This window comes from Vigna angularis, chromosome 6 (assembly GCF_016808095.1).
Source record: "Vigna angularis cultivar LongXiaoDou No.4 chromosome 6, ASM1680809v1, whole genome shotgun sequence".
In the NCBI taxonomy this organism is placed as follows: Eukaryota; Viridiplantae; Streptophyta; class Magnoliopsida; order Fabales; family Fabaceae; genus Vigna; species Vigna angularis.
In genome coordinates, this window is record NC_068975.1 from 26,369,245 (window position 1) to 26,384,816 (window position 15,572).

A 15,572-nucleotide genomic window follows, 5' to 3' on the forward strand; every position below is an offset into this window, starting at 1 on the left:
TTGTTGTGAAGTTTATCTTAAATCCGTTAGAAGCAAAGGGTTGTTTCTGAAAAATTACTTTGCATTAATCGTATGGTTTACTTTTGTGGTGCACTTCCCTGATTCTTGTTTAATTATTGAATTTTTGGCCATACTGATTTAGAAGGTTGATTCCGACAGAGGTTTGTTAATTGACAGAGATTAGCTACTCTTTGAAATCTTTAATATAGATTAGTCGCACATCGCTCAAATAAGCGAAAATATTGTTTGCCGAAATAATAAAGTAGAAATCTTATAATGGTCAAAGCCAAATTACTTGGGCTATAAACAAATACAGACTATTTTTTTGTACGTGTTAGTTTTATGTAATATTTAGGCTTTTGCTTAATAGTTTATTTTATCTTCTTTTGCTGAATTTTGTTAATTAGGTAAGCAGTCTCTTCTGTTAAGCAAGCATGCACAAATGACAGTCTTTTTGAGATTCTTTCTTCGATGGAATTGTCGTGCAACCCTACCTGGGGTCTGATCTGCAATTGCGAAGTGGGTTTTAATATAGGCCATATCAATCAGAAGTGAACTCAAAAAGATTTGAATCAGATGCCAATATGCTTATACTATACTCACTGTGTGGATTTAGCGAATATGCAAAATCAGGAATCTGCAAAAGGAATAGAAGAATAATGAATATTATTAGCTCAACTTTCCAAGAAAAATAAGAGCACTAGGCGAAAAGGATTTCTTTGACCTCAACCTGATGATGATGCCCATTTTGGCTGGTTTTATGCACAGGCGAGTCTCCATCAGCTGCCAAAACCCCCCACCAATATCATCATTAATTATCACTAATAATTTCACATGTACTCTAGGAAATCCTCAATATTAACCTAATAATTAATAATTAATCGATAATCAAGATTACCCATCAGAGTGTTGCTTCCTTCTTGTCGATTCAACTTCACCCTCATTTGCTTCAGAAGTTTAACCTCTAGAAGTAACAGAGTGCACTACGTTAGATTGAACAAATTTAAAATGATTTGTTGAAATTTTTTGTCTTTAACTGATCTATGATGTTTTTGATAATTACCATTGTGCTTCAAAATTGTAACTAATTATTTTGTATCACTTACTAACAAAGATTTGCTTAGAAGAGACACAAAAGAAATTTAACATTATTTATGCATATTTAATAGAAAAGACTTTATTGAGTCAAGTTTTACCAAATAAGAACGTAATGGACACTTTTTTAAAAAGATCTAATTTAACATACTTCAGCGAAACTAGAGAGAAAGTAAGTTATTAAACCAATACTTAGACTATAAACAAATTCAGACTATTTTTTTTATGTTGATTTTATGCAATATTTTAGACCCATTTATATCAATTTTCATGTTAAAGAAAATTTTGATTAAAGTGTACATTAGAGATTTTTTTTGCAGACAACATCATTATGAATAATTAATTATTAACAATATATAATTAAAATCGGAAATAGTTTAATGTATCAATTTAAAAGTGTAATGCAATATGATATAGCTTTTTATAATGGGTAAGTTTGGTTGGACAATTTGATTAATCCCTATAAGCAAAATTTCTTTCAACAAAAATCAATGTTATTTAAGATACAAATTTAGTATCATTCAAGTAGAATATTCAATATTGAATTTCTTTTTCAAATACTTTTCCTCCAAATTTTTGGAATTTATCACATCTACTTCTTTATTTTATCCTAATCATTTATGAGGGAGTAGGAGGTGAAGATGAGTGAAATTGAGTAACACATGATAACAAAATCAAAAGATTATTTATTTAATATGAAAATAAGAAAGAAGAATTTTAGAAGACTTAAAAAGAACTTTCACACACATGATGGGTAAAGAGACATTTTCTTCATTTTTAAAATAACTAGCCATGCTTCTAAAAAATAACATAGTAAAGGAATAATTATTTTTAGACTATGATGGTTCCAGCTCAAATAGCATCTTATAAAACACAATATATTCCTATATCACAGCAGAGTTTCTGCCTAATCAAATGAACTAAAAGTAGGGTTTGGTTTTGAACAAAAAATAAACAATAAAAACTTGGTTTGATTTTTGAGCCAAGACAATACTTGATCTGAAAAGGAGATCTTATCCGTTATAATTATTCAATTGATTTTTTTTAAATTTAAATTTAAATTTTTCTCAAAATTAAATTCCAATGAAAGAAAATCCCTCCCAACTTGCTAATATAAAACATATAAATGAAGCCCATATGACTTTGCAATAAAAATGGGTCAGGACACCAATCATTACCAATAGTTAATTACATTAATACTTTGGTAACAAATTAATTAATTAATTAATACTATGGTGCATATAACAGCACATTAAATTATTATCAGAAACAACAAAATTCATCTTAGATATATTGCACATTAGATAGTGACCTAAACTAGTTAGCACTTGATAGTGACTATAACAATAAATTTGTCAGGAATCAATCATCCTTCTACCATTAAAGTTGAAAATCAAAATCAAAATATTAACCCAATAATAAATAATAAAAATTCTTTCAATTTAATTTATAAGAAGTACATATAAAGATTACAACAAAATAATAATAATACATAAACAAAATTTTTAAGATAATTTTATTTTCATCCTAAGGGTAAACAACATAAATCATCAGGATTAAAGAAATAAATTCATTGTATCAATAAAATTTGCAAGAGAAATTTCAACAAATGTATAAAATACATACAATAGGTGATAAAAAAACTGAACATATTCAACAAATAAGAAAGAATAGCCAACATGAGGAAGGATAAGTGATTTTGCCACAAAAGTTTTTGTTAATTAACTGAAACATCCAAAATTGCCACCTAAATTCAAATCAATTTACACAAATTTGTTCAATATTCTTTTATATATGTAATATTTATTAAATATGCTAATTCTGTATTAGTGATAACTTTAATATTTTTAAAGTAATGATATTGACATATGATGTTGTTAAAATAATAATCTTGGTAAGATATTTATAAATATGGTAACATAGTCATCTTAATTTGTTAATTGAAGTAATATAGTTTTATCATAACTAAATTAACCTGTTTATTAAATATTAAGGTTATAAACACTATTTTTTTTCAATATACAAATTTTAAGATTGTCAAGTTTAGATGTACCAAATACTTAGTTAAAAAAACAGTGCATGGTCAAACTCAATTGTTCATTGTTTGACACCATCTTCATTGTTTTTTCTTATTTCAATTGTGCTTTTAGTCAAAAGTAGAAGGTAGCTCTCTTCAGCAGCTTCATATATTTCTTTTTTCTAAACTTTTATATAAAAAACTTTTAATTTTGTCTAAAAAAATAACTTTTGGAATATACAATGCAAAAGTAAAAAATCATTTTCAAAAATTGAATATGGTTAAGAAAAAAAATGATATCTTGTACTATTTGAGTTATTTTTTTATTTCCAGATTACATAATAAAAAAAAAACAATTTTTATTTTATTTTATATAAAATACAGGAAGAAATGTATGAAATTAACAAGAAAAATCTGTGGACGTAGAAAAGAAAACGGGCCAAAAGAGGCCCAAAATAATAGCAAAAACTCCTTAACCAACATTACACAGAAATCTAACGTTCTTTATTGTTAATTAAGTTTAACTTTTTTATTGAAATGTATTGGTTTGATTCAAAATATTGACATTGCTCTACATACAGTAAAATATTTTATTAACTGTACATGATTTATTCGAGTTTGAGAATTTTTATCAGGAGTTAATGTAAAATCCACTATGTGTGTATGATTTGAGTTTTACTCATACTCCTTATAATCAGGTTATGTTGTCTTCCAGACTAATTTAAAATATAATGTGACCGTTCATGAGTGATTAGTAGTTTTATTGCCCTCGAAGTCTTAAGTGTAAGTGAAGATCACAAACGAAAAAAAGTTTATTATAGTTTGGTTCTCCTTTTAAAAATATAACAGTTGGCAACAAATATCTTAATTTATCAATTAAATTTCGGTACCTTCTTAAAAAAGTCATATTAATTCTAATTAAATAATTAAAACTTATTATATAATCTGAAAATCTCAATTGAACTCCTTAAGATCTTTTATATTAAAACGAGTTCTAATATTAACAAAAGAAAATCTCTAATTTTTTTCATATTTATATACTTTAAAAGACTTACTAATAAGTAAAGAAATTGTATAAAAATTCATCCCTAGAATAGAACCTAAATGCCATATACTTAATAAGAGATAAGTGAATGCTCAATATATGCTACTCATTGACAATTTAACCAACTGCACAACTACTCATAATCTATGTTGCATTATTACATCACCTGCACCCACCAACCTGAACTTGGCACACCCTTATGCACCACAAACAGCATGTAGTACCCGGCCGGCGCAATCTCCGCCGTCGAGGGCCCCACCACCGTCGCATAATAAGCCTCTCCGCCCAGATACGTAACCCCTCGCAACTTCAACACCACCATCCTCTGATTCTGTCCAAAAGAGTGCGTCGTAAACGACGGTGCCATGATCCTAATCGACACGTCACTCGCCGAAACGAAATCAGCCACCGAGAACGTCACGTAACAAAAAACCCTAAACCCTAAAACGTTATTATTCGTGACATACCTAATTGTTGGCCGCACCGGATTAAACTCCGGCGCCAAATACGGCGGAGAAAACGCCTCCAAGCTAAGATCAGTTGGGTACTCAACCCCAGTGAAGTTGTAAAAAACGTGAGGGTTGCTACCACCAACTAAAACCCTTCCATCTTTCAACAACACAGCTGATGAGTGATACAACCTAGGTCTTGCTGCCGGTGCCATAACACTGAACCGATTCACCGTCTCCGATGGCCGGAATATCACCGGCGTCAACACCGGCTCACGGCCACGTTCCCACCCGGCGGTTCCTGCCCCCACGCCGTTAATTATAACGACATTACCGTTAGGGAGCAGAAGCATGTCGCCCATTGCTCGTGGCATCGGCATTTTCTCCATCACCCAGTTAGGGTCAGGATCAGTGAGTCTCAGCCTCCCGCACGTGGCAAGAGCTTGCATGAACATCCCACGCACGGCGCTTTCGAACGAGCCACGTGGCGCTCCGCCGCAGACCACCACTTCAGCTTGGAGTGGAGCTAGGTTTTCGTCTAGTGGGAGAAGAACGGAAGAACCCGAGCTAGGGTAGTTACGAGGATCTTCACCAGGAATTGGAGGGAACTCTTTGATTACACTGTTCTGTTTGTAGTCAAATAACACGGATTTTGTGTTGGCGAAGATGAATAGGTTTCCATCGGGTAAAAGATGGACGAAAGGGTATAAATTATTTTCACTTTTATCGGTAGTTCGTTGAAGAAAGTTAAGAGGAATAGAAGAAGGATCGTTGTTAGGGTTAGCGGTTTTAGGTAAGAATTCGTAGTTGAATTGCCTTCTACCTCCAACAACAATGACACGAGCATCTGGGAGTATTTGGTTCGTCGCATACCATCTTCTCTGCGACAACAAACGTGGGAATTCGACCCAGTCGCAGGTTTGGTCGAAGCATGGGGTGAACATGCGAATGTTGCGTTCACCATCGTTGTAGCCCCCGGTTTGAATCAAAGTACCGTTGGGGAGAACCGAGGCCGAGGAACACCAAGTGTCGGTTTGTATCATTAAGGGTCGTAGAGTGTTTGTGAGTACGTCGTATAGTACGGAGTGAGCGGAACAATCGAGTTTTAGGGCAATGTCAGAGGGATCGACGCGACAACGGCCATTGGAAAGAGGAAGGTAGGAGTGGCCAAAATCAGTTCTGTCAAACATGATGACTTTGTCGTTGTGTAGAAGTTGCATGTGCATTGGAGATATGCCAATGCTTGGGTGCAAGAGTTGCCATTGTCCTTGGTTTGCGAAGGGTGACGGCAGAATCTGAGTCTGGAAACATGGAAATAACGAAGCCAGAATAAAGGGTATTATTGCTATTAGGATCATGATAGGTAGGAAGAAGGAGAAGTGTTGGAAGAACGTGGTTGAGTTTATTGGTGAAGAGTTGGAGGAATTGAAGTAGAGTTTAATTTTAGATTTGTGTGTAGAGAGTAGAGTGTGTTGAGAAGAAGAGAAAAAAGATGCATTGATATAATAGAAAGGAGGGTATCTTTGAAAGGAATGGTTGATTCTGCAGCTAAAGGGACGCAGGTGAAGCAGTGCATATGACACCAAAAACCTACACATCTTCAGCTTATTTTAAATCATATTGCTCACATGTTCAGAAAATACAGGGATCATTAGATTTTGAAGTATTCGTCCTTGAAGCTCGAAGATCCGTAATAATTTTGAAGTGTTTAAAAATAGAGTAAAAACTATGTCAGAATAACGACCGTATATAGGATGGATAAAATGTTGTAGATAGTTTTGGCATGTGATGATGTTGATGTACACTACAACATAGCTCTTAGCATCCATTAAACGCTTCATGTTTATTATAATTAGGAAAATGTTTTTTTAACAAATTTTTTTTATAATTTTTTTCACAGTCACTTATATTTTATAATTTGTTTGTTTCAAATATATGAATCAGTAAAATAATAACACATAATTTATTATTAAAAAAATTGTTAAAATATCAGATCTTATAATTATTGTGCTTGTATCAGTCAAAAATCCACTTTAAACAATTGGAAACTACAAAGTTTGTCTACTTCAAACAACTATATACATTTATTTTTTAAATTTAGAAATTAAAATATATTAAAATTCGTAATAATAATAAATTTTAATTTTGCATTCAAGAGACTATAGAATATTTAATCCTATTGTGTAAAAAATATGAATTATAACGTGGATCTAGCCTACCCTCAATTCATATATTTTCTTAAAAGAATTATTATTGCCTATTGATAAAGGAAACATATCTTATAAAGATATTTAATCACAAATTTATTTTATTAATATTACATGAGCGTGATTATCATCTATTATAAGCATAACAAAAAAAATTTAGTTGATAAATTCTGATAATGTCATTTTGAGTCTCAAATAAATGCGTCGAGTTAGGTATTAAAAATACTTCGCCGTATTAAAATAAAAATGAGTAAAATTTAAAAGCGTTGGGCTGAAAGAAAATAAAAGTAGATAAAAAAAATTATATATTACTTTTACTCTCTTTTCTTCAACCTAAGAAAAACTAATTATATCTAATTCTTTAAATTTTGTTTCAATAAAACAAACCATTTTTGAGGTATTTTATGGTTGGTACGGGAATTTTGATTGTTAATGGTGGGCTTGTATTGGGTGCATGTCACTGACTGGGCTTGCAATGTATACATTGCCATGAGATGTTGCTCCCTACACCACCACTCCTTACTCCCTCCACCTTTTCATTACTGTTTTGCCCTTAAGTAAAATTTTACTTTTAGGGTTAATGTTTTGAATTTTTACCCACTTCCAACCCATTTTAATGCATATACTTGATACCCCACATGCTGTGGCAAACACACAATCTCTTCTTGGTGGTGTGGTGGTACTCGAAGGTTGCAGTGGTGCTTTGTCCAGGTGCATAATCAAATAAACCCTAAAATAAAGATTTAAACTTTAAACGGATGTCATCCTTCAACGGATGTCAACATCCGTTTAAGGTAAAACGGATGTCAACATCCGTTTAAGATAAAACGGATGTCAACATCCATTTAAGATAAAACCAATCCACTGTTAAATCTACGCTCCTCCTCTACGCTTCTTCACACCAGGAATCAACAACAATGGAAGAAAGCAAAGGGAGAGGGAAGTGGGGAAGAGAAGGTTGAAAGAAAAAGAAAAAGAAGGAAGAATAAAACCTTGAACGGAGATGGGTGGTGGGGGTGCAGCTGCTGGGTGAGTGAAAGTGAGAGGTAAATTAAGGTTTTGAAATATGTTAAAAATCTAAAAAGGTAAAAAGTAAAAAAGTTAAAATAAAAGAGTAGTTTTGAAAATAAGATAAATCGGGAAGGTGGAGGAAACAAGGGATGGTGGTAGAGGGAGCAACACCCTGCTATGGGTTACTATGCTAGTTTTGAAGAATATTTTTTTTTGTAACTCCATAATTTCAATCTGCAGCTCCAAAAGTTTTAAAATTTTACATTTATTCTCTGATTAGAATTTTCAGTTTGAGTTCTGGACTCTAATTTATAAATTTTCACGATTATAAAATTTTGAATTTTAAACATCAGAAATTTTATATTTCATAATTTATAATTTGAAATACGAAATAAATTTTTAAATTAGATAATATAAAATATAAATTTATATTTCAGATTATACATGCTAAAATATAAAATAAAAGAACATATTCTAAATTATATAATTTATATTATATTTTTCAAGAAGGTAACTATATGAAAAAAAACATGGGATATGAGGAGCAATAATTGAAAAAAGGTTTGCATAGGAGGTGCACCACAGATGTAGAAAAAATAAATAAATAATTAAATAGAGGACATAAGAGCAAATATGTCATTTTACCACCTGTACAAGTGCAGACCACCTTCATGAACCCTTAGAGGCATTAACAAAAGAATATAATAATGATCGAATTAACCTAATACTTATTAAAATAATAATAAATTTTGATTGGTACTGGTATCAAAATATCTAATAAACCAATTTACAAAATGTCGGATCTTCTTTTTAGTATGTTGAGTTCTTGAGTGACATGAAAAAATTAAAATTATGGAAATCAATTATCATTTTTAATTTCAAATTGAATTTGAAACTTTTGTTTCATTCAATTCCTTTAAACGAAATTAGGGGATAAAAACGAACAAATTTTATCTATAATATATTTGACTAAAAAAAAAATTGTGTTGAATATACGTTAATTAGGTCAACGACATTTTCAACAGAATCAATTTTGAAAATTAAAATGAAAAATTATTAATAGGAAAACACACAAAACTAATTTTAAATTTGAAGACTAAAAGATAATTTTAAAATTTGTAGGCTCAACAACTTTGTTTTAAATTGGAGTACCTTAAAATGTCAATTTTACCTGTGTCGGAGTAAAAAAAATTAAAAAATTGGAGGTCTAAAATTCCTTTTAAATTTGATGAACTTAAAATATCAATTATATAGTTCAAAGAATAAAATATCGTTTTTAAATTTAAGAAACTAAATATTGAACTAAATTTTTATATCATTATTTTAGTAAATATGTGACAAAACATATAGTCCAAAATCAAAGATCAATAGAGTCAATGTTAAACCTACCACTCTCTTCCGAGCACTTTCATTGCTATAGCTACTGACACTCTTAACAAATCCATGATTTTTCAACCTTTTATTGTAATCATAATCCCAAATCCTTCCACACAATAATCTCAACTATGTTGGAAATCCAAGTATGAATCTAAGTCTCACATTTGATAGAAATAATAAAATAAAACATTATATAAAGATGAAAAACTCATAATTTATTTTCTTAAGGTTTTAAGTAAAGAGTGATGTTCATTTCTTGTATATAGTTGGATCCATATCTCACTGGTGGTTGTAATGTAACATCCCAAAATTATACAGTCACCAACTATATACTTAGAATAATCACACATATTAATAATTCAAAACAGTTTTAAACAAAGGGAACAACACTAACGAAAGAGGCCGAACGGCCGTTAATGTACATAACTCAACGAGCGTTCACAAAATAAAAGAGGACGAACGGTTTACAAAACTACTACCGAACGTCCTAATATTTACACAAACAGAAAGAGCGCTCGCTCACAGCCGCTCGCTATTCTAACTACGCTATCTAAAAACCGAACGCCCTTACTGTTCGGCCTTCACTTCTACTTCTACGAGATTGGCGTCCTCCAAATTTTCTTCTTCCAGTGTTTCTTCCAGTAACGCCTCTCCGTCTGCTCACATCCACATGGATGATCATTGCATAGACAAAACGAAGGTTTAAGGACGAACGACAACACAAGAAAGAGACACAGGGTAAGCTTATTGAATTTAATTCAAGCCAAAACATACATTTCATACATATCAATTCCAGCAAGTAAGTTCACAACATATACATTCAATTCATACGTAAACTTCATCCAAAATCCTGATAGTAGACCGACCGTCCGGACTGTATGAATCCTGTATAGCTAAGGCGTCCGTGCACTCAGGTGGGGTAACTGGAATGCTCATCAGTAGTCACCTAAGGTTAGTCTGTTCTGTCCAAGTTACAGTTATGGACTAGACCTCCTGCCATTCCCACACATGACATGCTCCTCTCTACTTGAAAACGGGCACTCACGGAATATCAGGATGGATCACCATCTAAGCTTACCACGTTCATACTTACAAATCTCAATATCCATTCAAGAGTCGTTCCACCCTGGAACGCTCGTTCAAAATCCAAAATCACAATTTCAGTTCTCATAGTGTTCGCACATCTTAATTTATCCTCTTGAATACATTTTCATTCTACGTTCCATTTTCTTAAAAAGACGAACGTTCACTCCTCTTCGTAACGAGGACGAACGTCGAGAGTAAGACCGAGAAAGACTTCTTTGAATTAGTTAAATGAACTGACTCTATTACGATCGGGAAGTACTTAGAATAATTTAAGCTCAATGACTCTGAAGAGAATCCAAGGGATAGATACATCACGAACTTATTTGGATAAAATAACCGAACACGATTTAATTCAGGGGACAAACCGCCAGTCAATGACCGAGCGCGAAAGTAGGCGTTTAATAAATCTTTGGACGAACGTCACTGAAGACTTGGACGAACGCTATTTAAATTTATGGATGAACGCTTATGGGAATTCAGGACGAGTGTTATTTTCGCTCGTTGCGATTTACGGAAATGGACGAGCGTTCGGTCTGAGACCGAGCGCCACTTAGGACGAACGCTCAATAGATGACCGAGCACTAATTAAAACGAACGCTCGATATAAGACCGAGCGGTACAATCTGAGTTTAATTATTTAAAATTCGTTGGTCACTACTAGGATGAGCCGAACGCTCAAACCTAGACTTTCACAAGGGGACGCTCGTTCTTAAGTCGAATCCTTTCCAAATGAAAGAATTTCTACTCTAAATCATTTTCAGAGAAAACCGAACGGTAGAAGACCGTTCGATGACGAGCGTGCATTATCAAAGTAAGGACTATTATATTTTCCAGATTTTTCTTCTACAATAACCACATTTTTCATACGATTCATATCTTATAATTTATCTCCACCATAAATCTCATACATTACAGAATTCATATTATCCTACATCAGTTCATACTTTATACATCATATCAAAATATCAAATTACATACTTTAGAAGGTTCTCATTAATCATTCATACCAAGCAACCATCAACATACGAATCAACCAATGCATACCATGTTCATTCATTACAACAACGATCGTTCATAACTAATATATCAGCATACATCTCATGCATACAATCCATATCGAACATGCATACAGCACACAGTATAAATTAAATCACAATAAGCTTCCCTTACCCGGATTCAGTAGCGAACGTCCTAGAGAGTGGGTCTTGACTCGTCTAAAAGAAGCTCTCTCAACGTTTCTCTTAAGCTTTCCCACTAAACTAACCAAAAGAAAATGAAGGGCTTAGCCTACACCGTTGCATGCAGCTGAATACTGTTTACAGGAACACCAAAAACGATCGCCCAAGTGAAACTTACCAGAACTGGAAGTTGTTCGGTTCAATATAGAGCTCTCGGTGCAGGGAACGTCCTCACGGTGCTGAAAGGTGAAAGGAGCAGAGAATGGTGAGTTACGGTAGAGAGAAGATGGAGGTTCTAGAGAGAAGATGGAGGATTTGAAAATTCAGAGTTTGGGGAAGAAGACGAAGTGTGCAGCAGAGTGGGGAAAGAGTTTTTCTGAAAATTAATTTCTCTCCCCACTTAGGACGAACGTCCACTCGCCTGCTGCCACTTGGATTCCATTAAGGTTTTAGAATGTTCCAACACGACACTTGGCAGTCGCATGCAGAGTGGGTGTGATGGCGTGTCAGTGGAGGTGCACGTGTGGCGAGGTGCATTTATGGGAGCACAGTGGTGACTCAGCACAGACATTAATGGGACGTGACATGTAACATCGACTTTTTAACGAGTAATTAAATCAGACAAGTTATAAAAAAATTAATACTTTTAATATAAGAAATAAAGTTAATTTTTCAAAATATAATAAATAAAAATGTAATTTATTTTAGTTTAGAAAAGTGGAAAGAAAGAAGGTTCGTTTAAACCATATTTAAATTTGTTTTTAAATAATAATTAAAAGTGTGATAAAAGAGGTACTAATAAATATTTGCAACCGTTTGTATCATATACAGATATGGATATGGGAAAAGCAATTACTTAAAATGAGAAACAGTACGATGCATACAAACGTGAAAACTAATTGCTAACTCTGATACGACAAAAGAAAAAAAGGGACCATTTTGCAAATTTGAATTTTACTATTTTACTACAGCAAACCAACACTGTTTATTAAATAGCTCTAATTTACTATTTTTTGTATAAATACTGTAAACTATTTTTTTGCTCCATTAAAGAAATTCAATAGATAGTTTACCTTATACAGGAAGGAGTTGGTGCAAGGTAGTTGGAAATTTAATACTTTAAACATTTGACAACTTATTTAACTTCATAAAGTTTTAAAGATTTCAATAAACCAAAAGTATATGTAAATTAATGTATTTGAAAGAAAACCAAAGTATGTTTCTCTTATATATAAATACAATGTTAAATAACGGTTAAAAAAATATCAACCAATTGGTTAGTATCTTATAAACCTCTACAACTCATGATTTTATATTCAATAATTTAATTTATATTTTAATTTTAAAACTTGATATATTATTACTGTTTCGGTTGTGTATCATGTATGTATGTTTTAATGTTCAAATTTTCGTTTTTATTATTGGAGTTTTCGATAATTATAATAATTAATGCATATTAAATACAATCATTTATTTTTTTATTTTTATTTATAATATTTAGAATAAATTTTGAATTAAAGATAACCTAATTATAATCTAATTGTTAGTAATTATATTTTGATCTTAACTTATTTGTGTTAACAGTATTCTAAAAGTTATACATCTTGACACATCATGATAAATGATTGTTTAATTTTTCGTACCATTGTTATATAGACGTGAAAAGAGAAAAGTGATGTTAAAACATTTTTATCCGTTAAATTTTATTCTTAATTTTATCAAATAAATGTAAAGAATTATCTTTTCAAATATTAATTAAAGTTGAAATAAAATTATCATAAAATATTAATAGAATTAAAAACTATAAGAAATAGAAAATAAAATAAAAGAATATTTTTATTAATACACTAACATTTAAGTTTTAATTAATTTTACTTTAAGTGACTAGATATTATTTCATTACTTTTAAATAATTAACTTAAATTTATATAATTAGTACATTTAAAGTCATAAAATTGATTTCACATACATAAAAAGCAATTGATAAAAATTATAGATTAATATGTTGATTTCACGTATAAGAAACAATTGATACACATTATATATTAATTATGTTCATAGAATAAATGGTAATTTTGTAAAAAAATTAGTTTATTACATTCACTCAAGGGAAAGTTATAAAAAATAGCATGCAAAAACGTCAATTCTGAAATGAACCTTTTAAAACTTTGACCGACATTGAAATAATTACACAATAATAAATATCATTTCATAAAAAAATATTTACTCAAGAATCTTACAATAATTTCCTTAATCCATACTTAAAAATATTATACCATAATTTACTTCAACCATACATTAAACCATATTTTATAATTTTAATTCTAACATTAAAATATTAAACCAGATTTTATGTTTTTAATTCTAACTTTAAACTATTTTGTCCCACTTAAAAAATACATAAATTTCACTTTAAAACATTAAATCCTAATTTTTAATTAATACATCTACTTTGAAAATATTAAACCCCATTCCATTTCAAAATCGTCCTTTGAAAATATTACATCTTAATTTAAAATTATATTCCCTAATTTAAAATTCATCTTTCTACTTTAAAAATAAAAACTTCTACTTTCAAACTAGCCTAACTTAATGGTAAGAAAAAAAAATATAATGTCCAAAAAGTTTACCCACTTCATATTAAAATATTAAAGTCAATTGTTCAAAACTAAGTACCTATTTCAAATTATTAAATCATATTTCACATTTTATATTCATACTTTGAAAGTATTAAAGTTTAATTCAAAAATATAATCTTTAATTCTAAATTGACTTCCTCCATTAAAATATTAAACATACAGTTTGTAACTAGTCCCGAGTAGTGATAAAATATTAAATTTACATTTAGTAATAGTTATAGTTTCATATTTTAATAACCAAACACGATTGAATGAAAATAACAACCAGCTTATATGCAATTTCGATGTTTGTCTTATAATTCATATATTATTTATTATATGCTGGCAAAGTGAAACATTTTGTATTTAGTTTAGTATAATAAATTATTCTTCAACATATCGATTATTACTTTTATTATGAAAGTGTATTTTAGTAGAGCTTTAACAAAACTACCATAAGCACATTCATGAGTACAAACACAATAAATCACAAACTCTTACCACAAACCCATTTTTATTAGCTAAAATTGATTAAAATTATAAAGTCAGGAGAATTAAATGAGAAATATATTCTTTAAATTTGTGATTTTTAAATATTCTTTTATTAATAATAGGAAATATGTTTTATATAGGAGTTAGTTATGACAAATCATGTATCATGATCAACTATCTTTGATTAATAAAAGAATATGTTTAAACTGTAATTAATTTTTCTAAAACTCATGGTAATTTTGATTCTGGTTCCCCAAATTTCAACAAGTCCATTTGGTCTTTTGAAATTGAAAAAGAAAAAAACAGAGTATCTAAGAATTGAATTTAAAAGGAATTCAAAAAGATTTTATTCTTACATCCATAATTCTAAAATCAACTCATTTTAGCCCATTTGGATTTAGTATTTACAAATTAAAATCATATTATTTTAATTTTAGAAAACTATTTTTAAGAAACGAAAAGACAAAAATAATCCCATTTTAAAAAGTAAAATCTTATCAATCTTTAAGAGATATTTTGTTAATTTTTTTAAAACACAATCTTCCAAAAAGAAATTGGTTTATTTAAGGGTTAACTATGTATTTGAATCTTCACTATAACGCTATTTTATTTTATTTCTTTATCTTAAATTTTGATAATACGTTAATTACTTTTTAATATGATAAATGACAAATTAGATTAGATATAGTTTATAGTTTTTTTTCCCCTAAGTAACAGTTAATACAGATGGACGAACACGACTATATATATATATATATATATATATATATATATTTTTTTTTTTAAAAAAAAAAAAAAAAAAAAAAAATAAGAGATAAGAAAATCAAACTCTAAACGAAAACCTTTATTTAATTTTGTTTAATGAAACGCGAGTTAAAATCACCGGCGCTGGCAGAACAGAAGTGTAAAGACCATCCTACCCCCAATTAAGAAGGTAGGAAACGGGTCAAAGTATCTACCGGAATAATAAATCTGGATGCCCATATTTTTACGCCCA

At 30.4% G+C, this 15,572-nt stretch overlaps 1 protein-coding gene across 1 annotated transcript; it reads right to left on the reverse strand.

The window, feature by feature from the left end:
* Positions 1-4,314: 4,314 nt before the first annotated feature.
* Positions 4,315-5,964, reverse strand: LOC108341555 (aldehyde oxidase GLOX). Its single transcript, XM_017579225.2, has one exon. The coding sequence runs from the start codon at positions 5,962-5,964 to the stop codon at positions 4,315-4,317; it is 1,650 nt and encodes a 549-aa protein (XP_017434714.2).
* Between the last annotated feature and the right edge of the window lie 9,608 nt (positions 5,965-15,572).

Excerpts from the sequence above, each read along its gene's own strand:
- LOC108341555 (XM_017579225.2), bottom strand. The coding sequence starts at position 5,964 with ATGATCCTAATAGCAATAATACCCTTTATTCTGGCTTCGTTATTTCCA.